The sequence below is a fragment of the Talpa occidentalis genome, unplaced genomic scaffold, assembly GCF_014898055.3.
Source record: "Talpa occidentalis isolate TD23 unplaced genomic scaffold, MPIMG_talOcc4v2.1 talOcc4.13, whole genome shotgun sequence".
NCBI lineage: Eukaryota > Metazoa > Chordata > Mammalia > Eulipotyphla > Talpidae > Talpa > Talpa occidentalis.
The window spans coordinates 9,176,300-9,192,880 of record NW_023601322.1 but is presented as its reverse complement, the minus strand read 5'-3'; the positions used below and the strand labels follow the sequence as shown (position 1 = coordinate 9,192,880).

Here is a 16,581-nt window from a genome sequence, read left to right as displayed (position 1 = left end):
TCCCTACTCTTTCCTCCTCTGCTCCTCTGCCGACCAGCAGGCTTCCCCTCCAGCATCTTTGGCCAGATCTTCCCTGATTGTGCATCTTACAAATTCCTTCTGTAGAAAATAGGAAGACATCAACAATTTGAATCTGTTTTTGTTTGTGAGAGTTCCCTAAACTATGTAAGACAGCTGTGATGATGAGTGGTTCCCCCCTCATCGTGTTCCACCCTCCCAGCTCCAGCCCATCCCTGCTCTGCGTGGATGATGCCTGCTTGTTCCCAAGGGCTGTGTCGTAGCGGCAGAGCCACACTTGAAGTGGCGGGTCTGGTCTGTGGCCTGATGGCGAGGTGTATTATCGGACCTTCCCGCACATCTAACAGGTAGCGTGTATTTACCATCCCTGAATAGTGAATTCTGTTTCTCCTGTCTGGCTGAATCGCCGTAACTTGCGCTTCTACTGAAACGAAATGTTGATGGTGCACGGGAAGGCAGACTACAATCACAGCAGAAACCCCCGCGCTCTCTGTGCTGCTGACTCACTGGTCTCCCGCCTCTGAGCTGCCCTCAGGTGTGTGTGTGCTGCGCAGCCTCAGGACACCTGGGCAGCCTTGTTCTCGTGCTACAACTTTCCTTTATCAGAGACTGGGGTGATCCAAGGCCTTATTTTGGGTTGGGTTGTGCTGTTTCACTAGCTAGAGATGAGAGAAACATCTGCCGATTCTAGCACCTCCTCTCAATGAAAGAGACAGACAGTAAGTAATCCTGAAATTCTCTCCAGCTGCTTCCCTCCTCTTCCACCAAAATGGAAGAAATTTGACATCTTAGTAACTTTTCCAATTATGAGTCATTTTCTAACATTCAGAGCAAGACTTTGGATGAATCTTGCTCAAATAATAGCCTATGCTATAGTTGCAACCCTGGTGGTTTAAAGAAGAGAATTAAAAATAAATAAATAACCGTATAACAGATTGCCTCAACACTTAGTGACCTGCCAACAACCGTTTTATTATTTTTCACAATTCTTTCAACCAGGCATTTAGACAGGTAACCAGCAGCATGGACGACTCTGCAGCAGGGCCCGGAGAAGCGCTGGGTGCCTCTCTCCCCTCTCCTCACCATCTCTCTGGCACAGCAGCCTTGGGGATTGCACTTCTGAGGTGGGGGTCAAGACTCCCAGAGCGATTGTCCCCCGCAGCCCATGTGGGACTGAACTCAGCAATGCCAGGGCACCTCTCCCTCTCATTCTGTTGGCAGGCGAGTGAGGCGCAGGCCAGCCCAGACCCACTGCTTGTAGATTTACATCTGTCTTTCAGTGGGAGGAAAGGCAGAGTATTTTGGGCTGTCTTGAGTCTACCGCAAAGACTTAATTGAACGTTGTTAGGTACCAATGTCAATATTCTAAGTCTTATAGGGGGGATTAAAAACTTCTGAGGAAGTTAATGACTTCTGATTTTAAAAAAAAAAATTGAAACTCACACTTTCTGCTCTTTTTAATAGTGATTGCCTTGGTATTTTAAAATTTATAGTCTGCATCAAATGACAGAGGAAACACGTAGAACTTTGTTAGATGAGCTAAGAAAACCCCTCCCTCTACATCTTGACCTTTGTTAAAGTAAAATGAGGCCAGTGTGACCTTTGTTCTCAGAGGAGAGTCTGCCTAGGACTGTCCAGCCACTTGACTTTTTCGCATTTCTCCACATTTGAGAAATCTCAAGTATGAAGTTGTGACGGAAGTACGTGTATAAAAAGCTAGACCTGAGTAATCAGTGGTGTAAAGGAGAAATCCCGCTTCCCTGCCTGACTTGACCAGGGATTTGCGCTGGCGGGGGCTCTCAGGAGACTCAGAGCAGCCTTCCAGGAGCTGGAGAAAGTGGAAGAGGGCACGAATGTTCCTTGCATTCTGTGCATATTTTTGAAGGCTTAGAGTTAAAAAATGTCTTCTTAATCTAAGCAGAGAAAGTTTCTGCTTGTCATTGGGTGCTGACTTTTTCTTGTAACTAGCCTTTGTAAAATACCAATCCCAGCATGTGATCTGTATCGTGTTTCGCCTGAACCTGAACTTTAAATAGAGAAAGTGGGGTAATTCCTGTCTGCAACGGTCCATTAAACCAGTAGTTTTCGATTTTGTGACACCCGTCCTGTATCAAGGGCAAAGGAAAACATACAGGAGGTGTATTAAGGGGCATGGCCAGCCCTTCCTGCTGGGACTAGCAACTCACAAGCCGATCTCGGTGGCACTTGAGGTCTTGCGTGTGATTCAATTTACAGATGACAAGCTCAGGCTAACTTTATAACATCAGTACATGCAGAGACTTTGGGCTGGGAAATGGGGGACAGCCTCGCAGATATTTCACGTGTGGGTGAACATAACTCCTGGAGCAGAAACTCAGATTCCATATTCTCTCGGTTATTAATGAGGAAGCGTTTTCATGGTGGTTAAATTGTATTCTTAAGATGAATTCACACTTAGAGATGTGATTTAGTCTGTAGAGTGAACTACTCTCTCCAGTTGCTTCAATGTACTATTTGTGGAGACAATATAAAATTTTTAAAAAGTTTTAATGTAAAATTTTGATGTCATAAAATTTGCCAGTTTACTCCCTTTTGACTGTCAGGATTTGGCGGCGTTAAGCACATTCACATTATTGTGCAGCCATCGCCACCATCCATCGCCAGAGCTTTTCTTTCATCCCAAACTGAACTTCTGTATTCGTTAAGGAAAACTATTTATACATGTTGTAAAGTTGTGACTGGGTCTTGAAACTGAGATGAATTTTATCTGAGTAGATTCTTGGGGGCTCTGCGCATGAGAAGGGGCTACGGTGTGAGTTGTGATGGACAACTGCATAGGGCACTTTATTTTTTGGCTTAACCAGTGTGATAGTAACAATTTTTATGTGACAAGTGCTTGAATTGTGTAGGGCTGTTTTTAAAATCAGCGTGCTCTTCGTTCCAAGCAGAAGTCCTCCTGCGAGGAATGCTTGCACTTGCACCCGTTCACTGGCCGCTGGCTGAGCCAGCTTCGTTAGATTTGGAGGGCCGCGTTGCTGTTGGGATGCTTCACTTGAATAAAGTCATTTCCATACACATGCTTGTTGAGAAAGATTTGACACGTATTATGGTGCCTCCAGAAACCTTTCCCCTTGTGCAGAGTCTTGTCCCTCCACGCAGCACAGTCGTCATCACCTGCAGGAGGTTGGAGCCTGAGCCCACACATAGTACCAAACCCTCTGTGTACTAGGTTCTCCCTGTGATGCATGCATGCAAACATACATGCATGCATGCATACCTGTGTACGTGCATACATACATGCATGCATGCCTATACAGTTTCATGTACACACAGTGAGAGCTTAACAACAACAAATACTAAAATGGAAGACTTGTAACCGCTGTGTAATAAAAGCTATGTGACTGTGGTCTGTAATGTTTCTGGACCACGATTGACCTCGGATAACAAACTGCAAAAAGCGAATGTTCAGAGAGGGAGGACTGCTGCAATGAATAAAAATTGAACAATAATGTAAAATATACAAATACCCTTACATAAGGGAAATTAGTGTAAAGCTACCGTCTATCATGTATGTGTTCCTTTGATTCTGGCTCACTTTGGACATCATTAGCAAATTCTGAATAGCAATAGGTAATTCTTAAATTGCCTTTAATTAATTATGAAATTTACTGTTTCAAGAAAACTGGGACATAAATAACTGAAAATATTACCATTAAATGAACATAAATATTGATGTTTCCTTTTTCTTATTGCTCTGGTATTTGCATCTTCTGTCCTAAATATGTAACCATCTATCTCATCTCTAGTCATTACTATTAAAATGGTTGTTATTAAATGTGTAAGATTTCAATCTGGTTTCTTTTTATGGAATTTACTATACTTAGCCCATGGTGTAGATTAACACCTGCCCCTCTTTTCTCCTCCAGAATGACTCCGCTCATGGTGATTACATGCAAAGAAATGAAACCAGTTTAATAGAACAAGCCCCAGTACTGCATGACGAACTTACTATGGCGCCTCATAGAGCTCAGCGAGAAGGTACGCTCTCTTTTCTGTAAACTCAGGGCATCTGCGTGCAGAAAGATTGTGGAGTGTGTCTGCATTAGTTAACTCTAACGCTTCTTTCTTCTTGTTGGAGTAGCAAAATCCTACTGGTCCTAGGTTGGGCTCATGCTGGTTTACTCTCTTGGGTCTAAGTCTGGACCCCTATTCCTTGCTCATGGTCTATCCTAGCTCATGCTCACTCAGTTCTTCCTTGTAGTTGGTTGTCATAGATCTGCTTGCATACTTCTGGAGGGCAAAGACCTTAACATATTCCCAAGTATTTAGTGAAGTGCTTCACTGTAGAATGTGCACAACATTGCCTGAAAAAAACAGATTTTACAGAGAAGTTCACTGCAAGAAAGTGAAGCATTTTCTTACAAGTCCATGCTTCCTGTAGTACTTCGCAGGGCCTGGGTTGGAGGAATGAAAGGTACTGCCACCAGAAAAGAAGTGAATTCAGATACTCTCTTCTCTTGGCTTTTGGAGAGTCCATTAACCTGTGCTGAGAGAAAAATTGAGATGGAAAAGGTGGACCCCTGCCTGGGCAGCTGGGAAGAGCGAAGGGCACATATTAACCAGCACACATTCAGTTATGTCAGCTTTGAATGGGCAGCAGATGTCTCCTTTAATCCAGTGATAATTCTTTTTGTGTAATAGTTTACCTCACAGGGTCTCCCCGGTGGCGCAGTGGGTTGAGCGCCGCGCTGGAAGCTGTCCCCAGCCTCTGCAGCGCGAGTTCGATTCCTGGCCGGCCAGGGAGAAACCCACCTGGCGCGGCAGACATCTCCTGTCTCGCCTGCTGCTCCCCTCAGCAGTGTTTCAGTCCATCTGCCTGTTCTGCTCCCTGCTTTGTCTCTGGTGAATTCTCTCACCCTCCCGTGCCTTTGACTGTACCCCAGTTCTTGTATAAATAAATAAATCTTTGGAAAAAAAATAGTTTTCCTCACAGAAGAAAAATAAATATGAATATTTAATGTTTAAAAAGACCACTTATATTCAGGATGTCATGGTAGTCCTCTCAGTCCCGCTAAACTACTCAAAACAGAGACTGCTTCAGCCAAGTTCACCAGACTTGCCAGTAAACTAAAGCAGAGTTTGATTTTACCATGAAGGTTCTTTTTTTTTAAAAAAAATAAAAATTTAGAAAGGTGTAAAAGACATCACTGAAATGCTAACAAGTAGTTACAAGTAGTGGCAGGATAGATGACTTCTTACTGTCCTGACTTAAAAATAATGCATGTGGTACCTGCTTTTCCATTTGAACTTATAAAGGACTGGAGGATCTCCATTATCAGCCATTCCCCACCGCATACTCTTTGTCATACTCATCTTGATTCTGATAGATCACGGCAGGTAAAGCTTGAAATCAAGGCTGCAAACAGAGCCCTATTCCCACACCCTCCAGTGCCCTAGGGTCCCCTGCCCTTAGCCCCATGATTTGCGGAAGTAAAACTGCTTTGTATTTCTGAACGTAGATTAGTTCAGATGGTTATTTGATAGCATCATCCTTTAACTAATTTAATAGATAAGCTTTTGGAAATAGCAGACCCTTCCTCCTCCAGGTTGTCCTTTATCACACTCAGCAGTCCTGAGGGGTTGCTGTCTCCTCGCCTGACTTCGGTCTCTCTCAACATTCTTCACCCACTAAGGGAAAATTGGCCTAGAAGTAGGTCACTAGATACTCTGCATTTGGGAAGTTGGTACAAAATGCCGGTAAAGGTGTCACTTTATTTTTAGTTTATGAATGTCTGTTTACCTGCAAATTCTGTGTCTTACGCTTGGTACCTTCGCATTGCACACCTCCCGTGATCTATAACAGCCTTTTTCCTTCCTGTGTACTTTTGTTCCTTTGTGTATTCTACTTCATCTGTTTTAACTTCTTCCTCTAAAGCGAAGGGACTCCTTCCCTCTTCTTCCATCTCCTGTCCCCTGAATCCAGCAGTGACGCTGGTCTGCTGAGTCACTCTCCTCACTATTTCCTGCGACTTTTATCATCTTCATTACTGCCAGCCTCTGATAGTACCTCCCTCATTTTTTAAGTAGTATTTCTTCTATTCATACCCTGAGCAACAACTTTTTTTTTCCCTTAAGTCCTTACATTATGCTTAGTAGACTGGTTCTTTTCAATTTGTAAAGGAATTTACTTCCTAAGTTGCTATTTTTATTAAAGGATGTATAAAGTGAGTAGCTCTGGGATTTGTGTGTTTGCTTCATGAATAAGCTCAGATTTTCTATTTCAATTCAGAGTAATTGTTCTTAAGTCACTTAAGTTATGACCACCGTTTCTTGCTACAGTGAAACGTCATAGTTCATTATAATGCTGTTTGTGTTTATGATATTAAGGGTCACATTTGAGAAAAATAACTTTCAAATTCCCAAATGGAAAGACATTTTTATTAGTTTTATATATTGCCTCTGAAGGGGGTTTTCCCAGTTAAAAATATAACTGTTTGCGAGTTTACGTGTATTACGCATTATCATCGAATGAAACTCAGTTGCTGGTGGTATTCTGAATAACAAACAGTTTTAGAGATCATCATCTAGAACAGCAGTCTTTCAAGGCAGGCACCTTTTACTACTTATCCTTTTCATCTTGGGGGTCAGCAGAGTGCTTGATGCAACTCAGGCTCTCGGCACATTGGATTAATTGGTAGAGGAAAAATGAGTTCATGCATGGATGGCACACTGCTTTGCTTCTGGGTTTTTCGTTTTATGATTTAAGACTAGTAGTAAAGATGAAAATAAATTGCTCAATCGTTAAGCACTTGTCAAATTGGGTAACTGGAATGTGTATCTAGTCGCTGTAGAACGAGTCAGCGTGTTTTCTGTCTTTCAGCTGTACACATTGAGAAGATAATGTTGAAAGGAGTCCAGAGAAAAAGGGCTGACAAATATTGGGAGTACACCTTCAAAGTAAGCTACTCTCATCCACAAAAGATACCCCATATCCCATGTTAAATGATCTTTTTTAAAAGAATGAAAGCTTATTTTTGGAAAAATTTCTGGCAGGTTTGCTAATTTAAGAAAGGTTAGATATGTATGTGTTTTAATTAAAGGAATGTACTGTGTCTAGTTTATACTTCATGGTTTGCCAGGTTTTTAAAATTATATCACATTAAAATTACAATTTTGTTAAAAAGAAATAAGAGCTTTACATTTAAGGTGTAAGATATATCTTAAAAGGTGCAGTAAACATTTCCTTCAGTATTTTTGAAGTCAAAATCGCAGGCATTGTCTCTCCCTGGCATTGTTTTCCCCCCGTTTCTCTCCTCCTCTTTCTCCGTGTCGGGTGGTGGTTTTATTTTCTGGCCTTCGTTGCCTGGTTTTCTTGTCTGCACTTGCTCTCCTGTCCTCCAGGCAGCTGTCTCATCAGCCTCAGAGCCCAGCTCCCTTGCTCCCAGCATCTCCTCTCTGCCCATTGACCATCGAGTGGATTCCCGGCCTTGTCTTCCTTATTCTCTCCAATTGGGCTTCACTCTCCAGCCCTTTGCTGGGCTGCCTGCGTCTTGACGCCCTGGGATGGTACCACATTTCAGAGCTTCCTCACTTCAGTTCTTCCCCAAAAGTTGCTTGCCAAATTTCAGTGTCCTTCTCTCATGAAATCATTTCTGGATCCTCCAGTGGAATGTTTTATCATTCACTCAAGTTATATGACCGTCGTGTTTCTCACAGAGAATCTTCTATTTGGGCTGCATGTTTTTTCTTAACAGTAGGTTATCATCTCATGGAGAGCAGGGCTCTTCATTCTTTATCATCCCTACCCTATCTGTCTTGCTATTAGTACTTACGTTGATTGAATTTCAGACTTCTTCTTCTGCTTTTGTGGGAGAAATATCCTCAGTCTGCACATTTTTAGTCCCTATCTGCATATGTTTGACTTGAGTTTTGTAACACGTGGCGCAAGCCCCTCTCTGCTCTTTTCATTCAGTCACGTGGGTCTCCTTCTGTAGTGGGAACGCATAGCTTGTTCCTTCCGTGAGGCCTTCGCTGTCCCCTTGCTCTGAAATGATCTTGCCCTAGGCTGTGGCACAGCTGATGACCCCTCAGCAAACAGACTCTGTCAGTCACTCCCACCTCTGAGGTCTTTCTAGGCACCAGGCTAATGTGCTATTACCCCCTCCTGCGCCATGCCCTCCTCATCATTGTCTTCAGAGCCCTGGTCACTGGTAGTAATCCTTACGTCTTCTGTTGCTTTCACCTGTCTCCTGCATCAGACTCAGCCAGTGGACACTTGCGCTGTCTTGCCCACTTCTATATCCCCTTCACTGGAAACTGTCTCACACAAGTAGTTACCGTACAAACAATTTAATAACTAAAAAAATCACCCAAGAGATATGCCAGTTAATAGGGATACTTGTTTTGAGGATTGCTAAATAAAATTTTGAATGTATTTTAAAGCATCTGATAATTACGATTAGTTGATAAGGGTTTGATATTAATTGCAAAGTAGAAATTATTACTGGGCCACCAGTGAGTCCTCTGAACTAAAATTATCCAGAGGTAAGGAGGCATAATAGATTTCAGTTCTGGCTCTTCTGTTTACTTAGGGTTGAACTAAGTAACTTTACCTTTTTGAGATGTAGTTTCTCCATCTGAAAGTGGAGATTATCATACCTGCCCCATCCACTTTAATAGGATTTTAAAGAATAAAGTTGAAATTTTTGAAATGTTTTCATAAACCATAATTTCCCATGAAAGTACAGTTTGGTGTGATAGAGGAGAGGCAGTAAACTCTGCTTATTTCTTGTGAGAATGCATATTTCATAAGTCCCAGGAGATAGGATTTTTATCTTTCTTGGGGCATGGAACTTACTGTCAGAGCTTCATTTTAGAATCTGGCAACTTCACAAAAAAGGAATGTAAGACATTTCCCTTGCTGAAAAATTACTAAAACATAGTCACATTATTTTAAGACAACTTTTTATAAAGACCATGCAATCTAATAGAAATTATTAAAAAGAATTTTGAGTGGACTGTCAATGTAGAATAAATTTTGAAGAGATTATGTGACAATGTCAGATTAACTTCATATTTTTAGTGGTTAGTAAAATTTAAGTAAGGCCCTTTGTTTTACACATGGCTTTTTTCTAGCCGGTTCCCGCCTAAGAAATAACCATATAATATGTGTTTTTTTTAAATCAGGTAAATTGGTCTGATCTTTCAGTCACAACAGTAACAAAAACCCACCAAGAACTACAGGAATTTCTACTGAAGGTAAAAGTATAGATTTTGTTGTTAAAATGATGTTTACATAATATACATAATCCAGAAATCTCTATCAAAACGAACATCAGGAAAATTAAAACATATATATAAAGGTGGTTTGGAACTCTCCATGAGCTGTAGGAAATGTCATGTTATTCTCGACCTGAGTTTTCTTACATTGCCAATATGAGGAAATGATAAAGGTTTTCCATATTTTCAGAACCTGTAGCCCTGCTCCAAGTTCCTGGGCAAGATATTTCCTGTGGTGGTTGCTGGGGGGGGGGGGTCCCCGGGAAAGGTGCATCTCAGGAAGTGGGGCATGAGGCTGGTTTGCCTTTGGTAGTGGCTCCTGGAGGCCGTTCAGCTCCCTCCCTCTGGCTGCCTTAAACTCGCCTCCATTTCTTCTTCTCTCCTTGATAGAATCTCCACGCTCTTGAGAGCAAGGGATGGTGGAAACGCTCTAGGCAGACTTGCAGAGGTCAAGACTCTCCTGTTTCTTTTATAATTATTTTCTTGAAAAGTGTGGATGGGGATAAATATTAAGAGGCGAGAATAGTTTTAAATGGTTAGGCAATAAATTATTTCTCAGTAATGGAATTTTTGAACTTTTAATAGGAAGATAAAGCAGAAATTCCAGAAACAGGAAAAATTCCCAGCATAGTGTCTACCTTGGTGAAGATGGGACGTAGTTAGGGTATCTGTAACATCTGACGTTTTCAGGACAATGCTGGTTTTTAAAGTGATGTTCAATGCTTATCACCATCAGTGCTCTCTTCTCAGACTATGTGGGTCTCCCCTTATTCTGAAAACTGAAAGAGGCGATTTGTCACAGGTTTCAGAGCTTCGAGCAGCACCTTAGATGCTGGTCTGAGAGCAAGTACCTCATTCAGACCATATCACATCTTAGTTCAGGCGAGTGAAAACACCCCAGGATGACTTGAATATTTCATTCTCCTGTGGCTTATTTTAATCTAGGCTCTCCCAGGGAAGGGTGAAACTCCAGCACCCACTTCCAGCTGGTGACCTAACTGCACATAAAGAGAGGGGCTGTCATTCGTTTGATTGCCAGGGTCGCACACCTGTGACATGACGCTGTGACATGACATGACCAGGGTGGTGAGAAGAGCGCAGCAGGGGCGTGGTGGTGTGAGCACTGGCCTTGGAGAGAGGCTGGCTCCTGGCCAGTGTTCTGCACTTAAGTAAATTAAGAGTCCCCATCCCCCAAGTGCTTTTAAAATGTCTTCTATTTCAGTCTCTTCTGTCTCTTGGTAGAATAAGCTTATCAAAGTGTAAGGACAGGTAATCATGAACAGGCTTTGTTTGAAATACGGTACTGTGCTTCCTTCATTTCCCTTCTTTCTTCTGTGGCCCGCGCACAACAGAAATCTAATGCTGGAGGGGAGGGGGTAGGGGATTTAGAGTTGAGGCTGAAATATCTTGCATTCTGAAATTCGGTGGTAGGTGGGTGTCTGGCCCTCTCAAGGCTGGTAACCTAAAGCATTTGTGTGGCGGTTGCTACCTCCCAGCCTGCGGGCATTAACCCAGGGAGACACGGCTGATCCCCGGCCAGTGTCTTCTACTGGGTTTCCCTAAGCTCCTGCTGTTTGTCTTTACAGATTTCAGTTTTTCAGTCACACAATTTTTCCAAAAGCTTAGGTCCTTTTTAAAAATTACAACCCCAAGTAGATAATTCACTCTTCAGAATCACAGTAATTAAGGATCCCCTTGCTTAGCCTACACTGGAACAGAGTATTTTTCTAATATGTGACAAATGACATTAACCTTCATAGACGCTGTTTAACTGCACTTACAGTTTGCTGTCACGTGGAGGGGTGAGTGTGAGGGCAGTGTTTCCAGATCCATTTTTCCCACGTAGGTAACAACCTCTGTCCTTCGCTTCCCAGTGCCCTGCTCCTGCTTCTTAGCAGCTATGTCTCACACCTTTTCTGTTGGCTGTCATTCCCAGAGTGGAAGCTCGAGGGCGGCAGGGATTATGTTTCTTCTTTCACTGTTGTACCCACAGTGCCTGAGAAAGAACCTGGAACAGAGTTTGAGTGTTTGATGAATGAATGAACAAAGGAATGAGACATGTTGAAAACTAAATTGTGATGAGGTTGTGTAGAGGCTTATTAATTAGGCCTCAGTGTTTTAAAAGACAAGCCTGTGACAGTGAGGTCCAAATGCTTTCCAGTTCTCTGCACTTGCGCCAGGCTGAGCTGGGCTCCAGAGTTGGGAGTCAGGGTGTGTTGAAGCAAAGATCAAAAGGTGAGAAAATTCAGAGTGACTAGAATAGAAAAAACCTGATTTAAAGCTGTATTTTTAGCAAATATGCCTTCCTTTCGGTCTGGAAATAGTATCTGGAAATTAAAGATAAAAGATGAAAATTAAAAAGATAAGTGGGACTTAAACCAGTCTGCAAACACTAGTACCTGTCCTGTGCCCCATTGTGTCACCAGTCACTGATAAGGTGAGATTTGCATGCACCTGCCCCCAGGTTTAGGAGAATCACAGTGACATGGATGTTGTAAAAGACTTGTCCCCTGAAGCTGGGTTTTTGGCTGTGTACAGATATGCAGTAGAAATAGTGCTTAAAATGAGTGAGGCACTGTATGAAGAGTGTCCTAAATCTCCATTAAGATGATGTCAGCGAGTGACTATTACAATGAATAGCCATTTCTTTTTCTGGAAAAAGTGTAGATCCAGAACTTGTTTCTTCTCATGAGTAGTCAGGGTGCCCGATCCCTCCCCTGCTCCAGCATGTATGTGGGTGAGTGTAGAGCCCGGCCTCCCATCTTGCCAGGTCAATAAATGTGCCAGCAAGGGCTTCATTCGGACATAACATCTTGATTCTACAGTCTCACTCTGCCTAAAATTAGTAATACTGTATGCTACCTTTGTTAAAATTTCTTTTTTTGAATTGACAACTCAAGATGTTTATTTGTGAAAAGAATACTTTCTTTGGGTTCTCAAATTAAGCTCAGCATGTGAACTGACAATTTGTGTAGCTTCTTATATTCATGTAGCTCCTTAACTAGTGTGTTAATTGTTCTGCTGCTCCTAATTTTAGTGAAAGTGCCAGTTAGTTATTTAGAAAGTCAAGTGGAGAACTTTGAATTCTTGAAAGACTTGGAAAGTTAGTTTTATAAATATATAAATTTGTTAGGAATTTTTAGAAAAGTAAATTAAAAAATAAATTTTAAAAAGTTACTGAAATGACCTAAATTTTTATTTGTAATTGTACAACTTCCTTGACCAAGGAATAGTTTTTGTGTGAGTGGTTACTTGTGAACTGCTCTGAAAGCACCTCCACCCCACAGAACAGACACTAACCTTCCATCAGGGTGTTTTTTTAATGGAAGGAGATGAGCGTGTTCACCCCGTCTTTCACACCCACTTCTGTATTTACCATGTGGTGTTCGTGTTCTGGCATTGCCTGAGATTCAGACACAGATCGGGGGCACAAAAGTGACCGCTACAGAGGCAGGGAGAACACTTTGAGAATACTATTTGAGGGTAAAAATAACACTAGCTATTCTGTGCAAAGTACTGCATTCAACGGGAAGAGCTGCGTGTGGGTGTCCTGGCTGTGTGGCTTGTGGACTGTAAGGTCGATACAGGTGGCTCCCAGAAGCAGATGGATCGCTGCTGGCCACTCTATCCTGTGGGAGCCCCCAAGGTGTGCCCAAGGGCAGACGTGGTGTTGCCTTGTGGAAAAAGGGATCCTGCTTCAGCGTGCAGTGCGATGTTGTGAAGACTTAGAGAAGGAGCTGCTTTTGGGTGATTATGGAGCAGGCACATGGATCTTCCTTTTATGCCTCTGGTTTGTAATGTTTACCAGCAAATGAGGAACTTAACATTGGCTGTGCTGTTTTTCTTTTCTAGCTTCCAAAGGAATTGTCTTCAGAGACTTTTGACAAGACCATCTTAAGAGCCCTGAACCAGGGTTCATTGAAAAGGGAAGAACGGCGACAGCCTGACCTAGAGCCCATCCTAAGGTAACAGTTTACCTGTGCTGTCCCAGCAGATCACAGGCCGGACTGTGGACTGAGCAGAGGACTTAGGTGGGGATATGGGAGGGGCTCAGAGGTGCTTTTTTCCTGCAGTACTTTTTAAAATGGACACAGTCTAGGCTTACAGTAAGAGATAATTAAACTGATTTAATATTGTACTCTTCAGCTCTCTTGATACCTTAAGGAATTGCTTCTAAAATCCACAAATATTCACTGAATCCTCTCTCTCTATAAACTGTTTATTGAAGGAGACCCCTGTCTAAGAATGCAACTTTGGAGATGTGTTTTATCTTAAACTGTCATGTTATATTAGGTTAGTAGGTGGGAAAATGAAAGGAAACAGCACTTCCGACTGCCTGCTGTTTGGTATGGGGGTTGGTGCGGGGGGGGGGGGGGGTCGGGGGTGTTGAGGCTCAGTGCTGGAGAAGGTGAGGTCTTTGCCCTCACAGGGTTGATGGGCTTTTAGAAAAGATGGGTATAGGCAAGATGATTGTTGCATAGGCTGCCAGGGGCACACAAACCCTGCCTGGGATTAGCTCCAAGACATCCCATGCTCCCTTGGAGAGGGAAGAGAGGAGGTAGAGGCAAGGGGGGTGGTGTTGTTAGCCACATAGGACTCCCTGAGCAAGCAGGGTGGGTGTGGGTATAGGTAAAGTTGCTTACTTGATGACAGCAAGTTGAGGGATCTCTTGCCTAATGGTTTTTATTTTCTCCAAGGTAAGAGATTGGCCTAAGAAGGAGTAGATTGAGAACGGGGTCAGATGTTTGGGAGTGTAAGAGATTTAAAATAATCTTGTGGGAATATGGAGAACAACCTGACAGGGGATGCCTCTGTAAGCCGCCCAAGGTTTGGAGTCCAGTTGCAATGGGAGCTTCATAAATGATATCGCTGTATCAGTCTGTCCTGCTGAGGGAATTAAAAAAATCCTTCCAGTAGCTCAGACCTACCTGATAGGGAAGCCATTGGTTGGATTTCCCTGGATAAAGACTCTCTTGGGTGTGACAAAAGGACATGGGGGAGAGAGTTACTTTAAAAAAAAAAATGATGTGCAGTTGGATTCAAAGAGTAAAAGTCAGGGGCTCTTACCGTAGAATGAGCTGCTGGTGGGGAACAGGCGTCAAGGGAATAATCCATTTGTGAAGGAAATGGCAAGTTGAGATTTGAGTGGGAAACGTCTGAGTTAGTGAATGTCGAGGACAAGCGACTCCTTGCAGTGTGGGAAGTTTGGAGTGTGGTTTGGTGATGCTTGTACCTGCGTCCCCCCGCCCCTTGGCAAGAATGGCCAGAGGGGAAACTGCCGTTGTCCTGGAAACTTGGAGTAACGAGTCAAAGCCGTGGTGGAGCATGTGTGCTTAGAGGCAGGGCTTGCGTGAGGCTGCTGCCCGCCAAGCCCGAGACGGCCTGATTTGGGAAGCTGACTTGCTGAGGGGGAGTGTGTCATTCACTGTACTGACGCTCCCATCCTAAGTGAGGGCCCCGTGAGTGTCCTCTGGGTGGGGTGCCGCTCGAAGGAATGTTTGCTCCTCTATGTAGAGAAGCAGAAATCTGGGAGGGGAGAGTATTTCATTCTAAGGCAGAATCCAGGGTGTGCCTGTGGACGTGAATGATTGAAATAACTCAGGAGCTGGAGGAAGTCACTGGGGAAAAGGCAGCCCAGCAAAAAGTCCGGCGTATTCTGTCACTCAGGCAGAGCATGACAGACGACTAAGCGTGGAGAAGACCGCGAGGCCGGTGCTAAAACTGAATGTGGAACAGTGGCCTGGAGGCCAGTGCTGACTGGTTGAGTGGCAGCCCCACGAGGTGTCCGCATTCTCACAGCCCTGGTATGGCAGGAGGGCCGGGGCGATGGGCCCTCCCACCGGAACAGGCGGGATGGGCCTAGCAAGATTGGTCAGCATAAGGGGGTTCAGGCTTTGTTCATTGAAGAACTTGAATATGTGGGGCACCTCAGTGGGCACAGTGGAGGAGTTCAGAGAAAGAGGAGGAGACATGGGTAGGGCTAGGTCCAGGAGACCCTCCAGGGGTGAGACTGCATAAGAGGTTGGGTGATGGCAGTGAGGAATAAATAGCTGAATTCCGGAGTACCCTAGGCTGTTTGGACTTCAGTGGGCATATGCATGCAGATTTTTGTTCTCAAGTGCTGGGTGGGCCCCGTCTGGGATTCCAGTAGACGTTGGTCATCCAGGGAGCAGACCTGTAGTAGCAGACCTTAGAGGGGACCGAGCACGCAGATCCCCACATCTGCAGCAGCTGAGAAGGGAGCTGCTGCTCTGGGATAGTGGGGTGGGTTCGTCCCACAGGGGGAGCCTGGTGTTCCCCATGGGAGGAGATAGTGAGGATGGCGGCCTCTGGGGGGTGGCCACCTGCAGAAGCACATCTTCCAGATGTGCTCATTGACGTCCCTTGCCCTTGTTGGCTCAATGTGTGCTGTCTCCAGCCAGGCGGTGGTTATACCTTGGCGTCAGCTTTGTACCAAAGTCCTTACGTTGCTGTGGTCATGACCAGTGGTCACCTCGAACTTCCATAGCTGTACCACTCCAGGTTAGAGGATACAATCTCATAAAATCCTACTTGGGATTTGGCTTTTTTGCTTTGTTTTTAAAATACAAAGTGCTTGATACAGAATCATGCAGGTAGATACCGTGATGTTTGGGACTTCATGGCAAATCCAACGTGGTTATGGTAGCTCACAAAATGACACAGAGATTTTTGTTTTTATTTATGGTGTCTGTATGAGGAGATGGCTGCCGGCTGCCCCTGTTGTGGTTGTCACTTGGCAGTGTTGTGCATTGGCCATCTGCCTTAGGTTATGTCCGCCTGATGCACAGTGATGTGTGCATGTATGTTGTACATACACATGTGTATGTACATGTATGATGTATGTAAGTCATTTCACAATAAAACTGGAAAAAATCCAACAGATGCGCAATATAGAACCTTTGGGAAACACAGAAGAGTACTGAAAAGATGACAATTATCCAAATAACTGTTACCACGTTTTTTTCTTTGAGTTTTTTGTTTTGCCTGTAATACTAGATACGCAGTTTTATATTCTATTTTTTCCCCTGAAATTATGAGGATCTTATATCTTAATTCTTCAGAAGCATTTTGAATAGCTGCAAAATATATCCCATCTGGCTGTATAATCTTAGACTTTTTCTCAGTTGTTGGGAATAAATTTTCTGTTACTTATTTTTTCCTAAATATTAAGCTTTGAACATTCTTGTGTCTAAAACATTTCCCGGATTTATGAGTAATTTTTGAGGAAAGATTCTTTGATTTACTGATTCAAAGAACAGACTCCTCTTTAAGAATCTGAAACAT

The 16,581-nt window shown here is 43.5% G+C and overlaps 1 protein-coding gene across 1 annotated transcript in view; it reads left to right on the top strand.

The window, feature by feature from the left end:
- ZCCHC2 (zinc finger CCHC-type containing 2) overlaps window positions 1-16,581 on the top strand; it is a 51,911-nt gene that overhangs the window by 8,313 nt on the left and 27,017 nt on the right. The window contains exons 2-5 of the mRNA XM_037508441.2: window positions 3,924-4,035; window positions 6,878-6,954; window positions 9,184-9,255; window positions 13,129-13,241. Of these exons, the coding sequence (XP_037364338.1) occupies window positions 3,924-4,035; window positions 6,878-6,954; window positions 9,184-9,255; window positions 13,129-13,241 (374 nt within the window). The remainder of the gene's footprint in view (window positions 1-3,923; window positions 4,036-6,877; window positions 6,955-9,183; window positions 9,256-13,128; window positions 13,242-16,581) is intronic.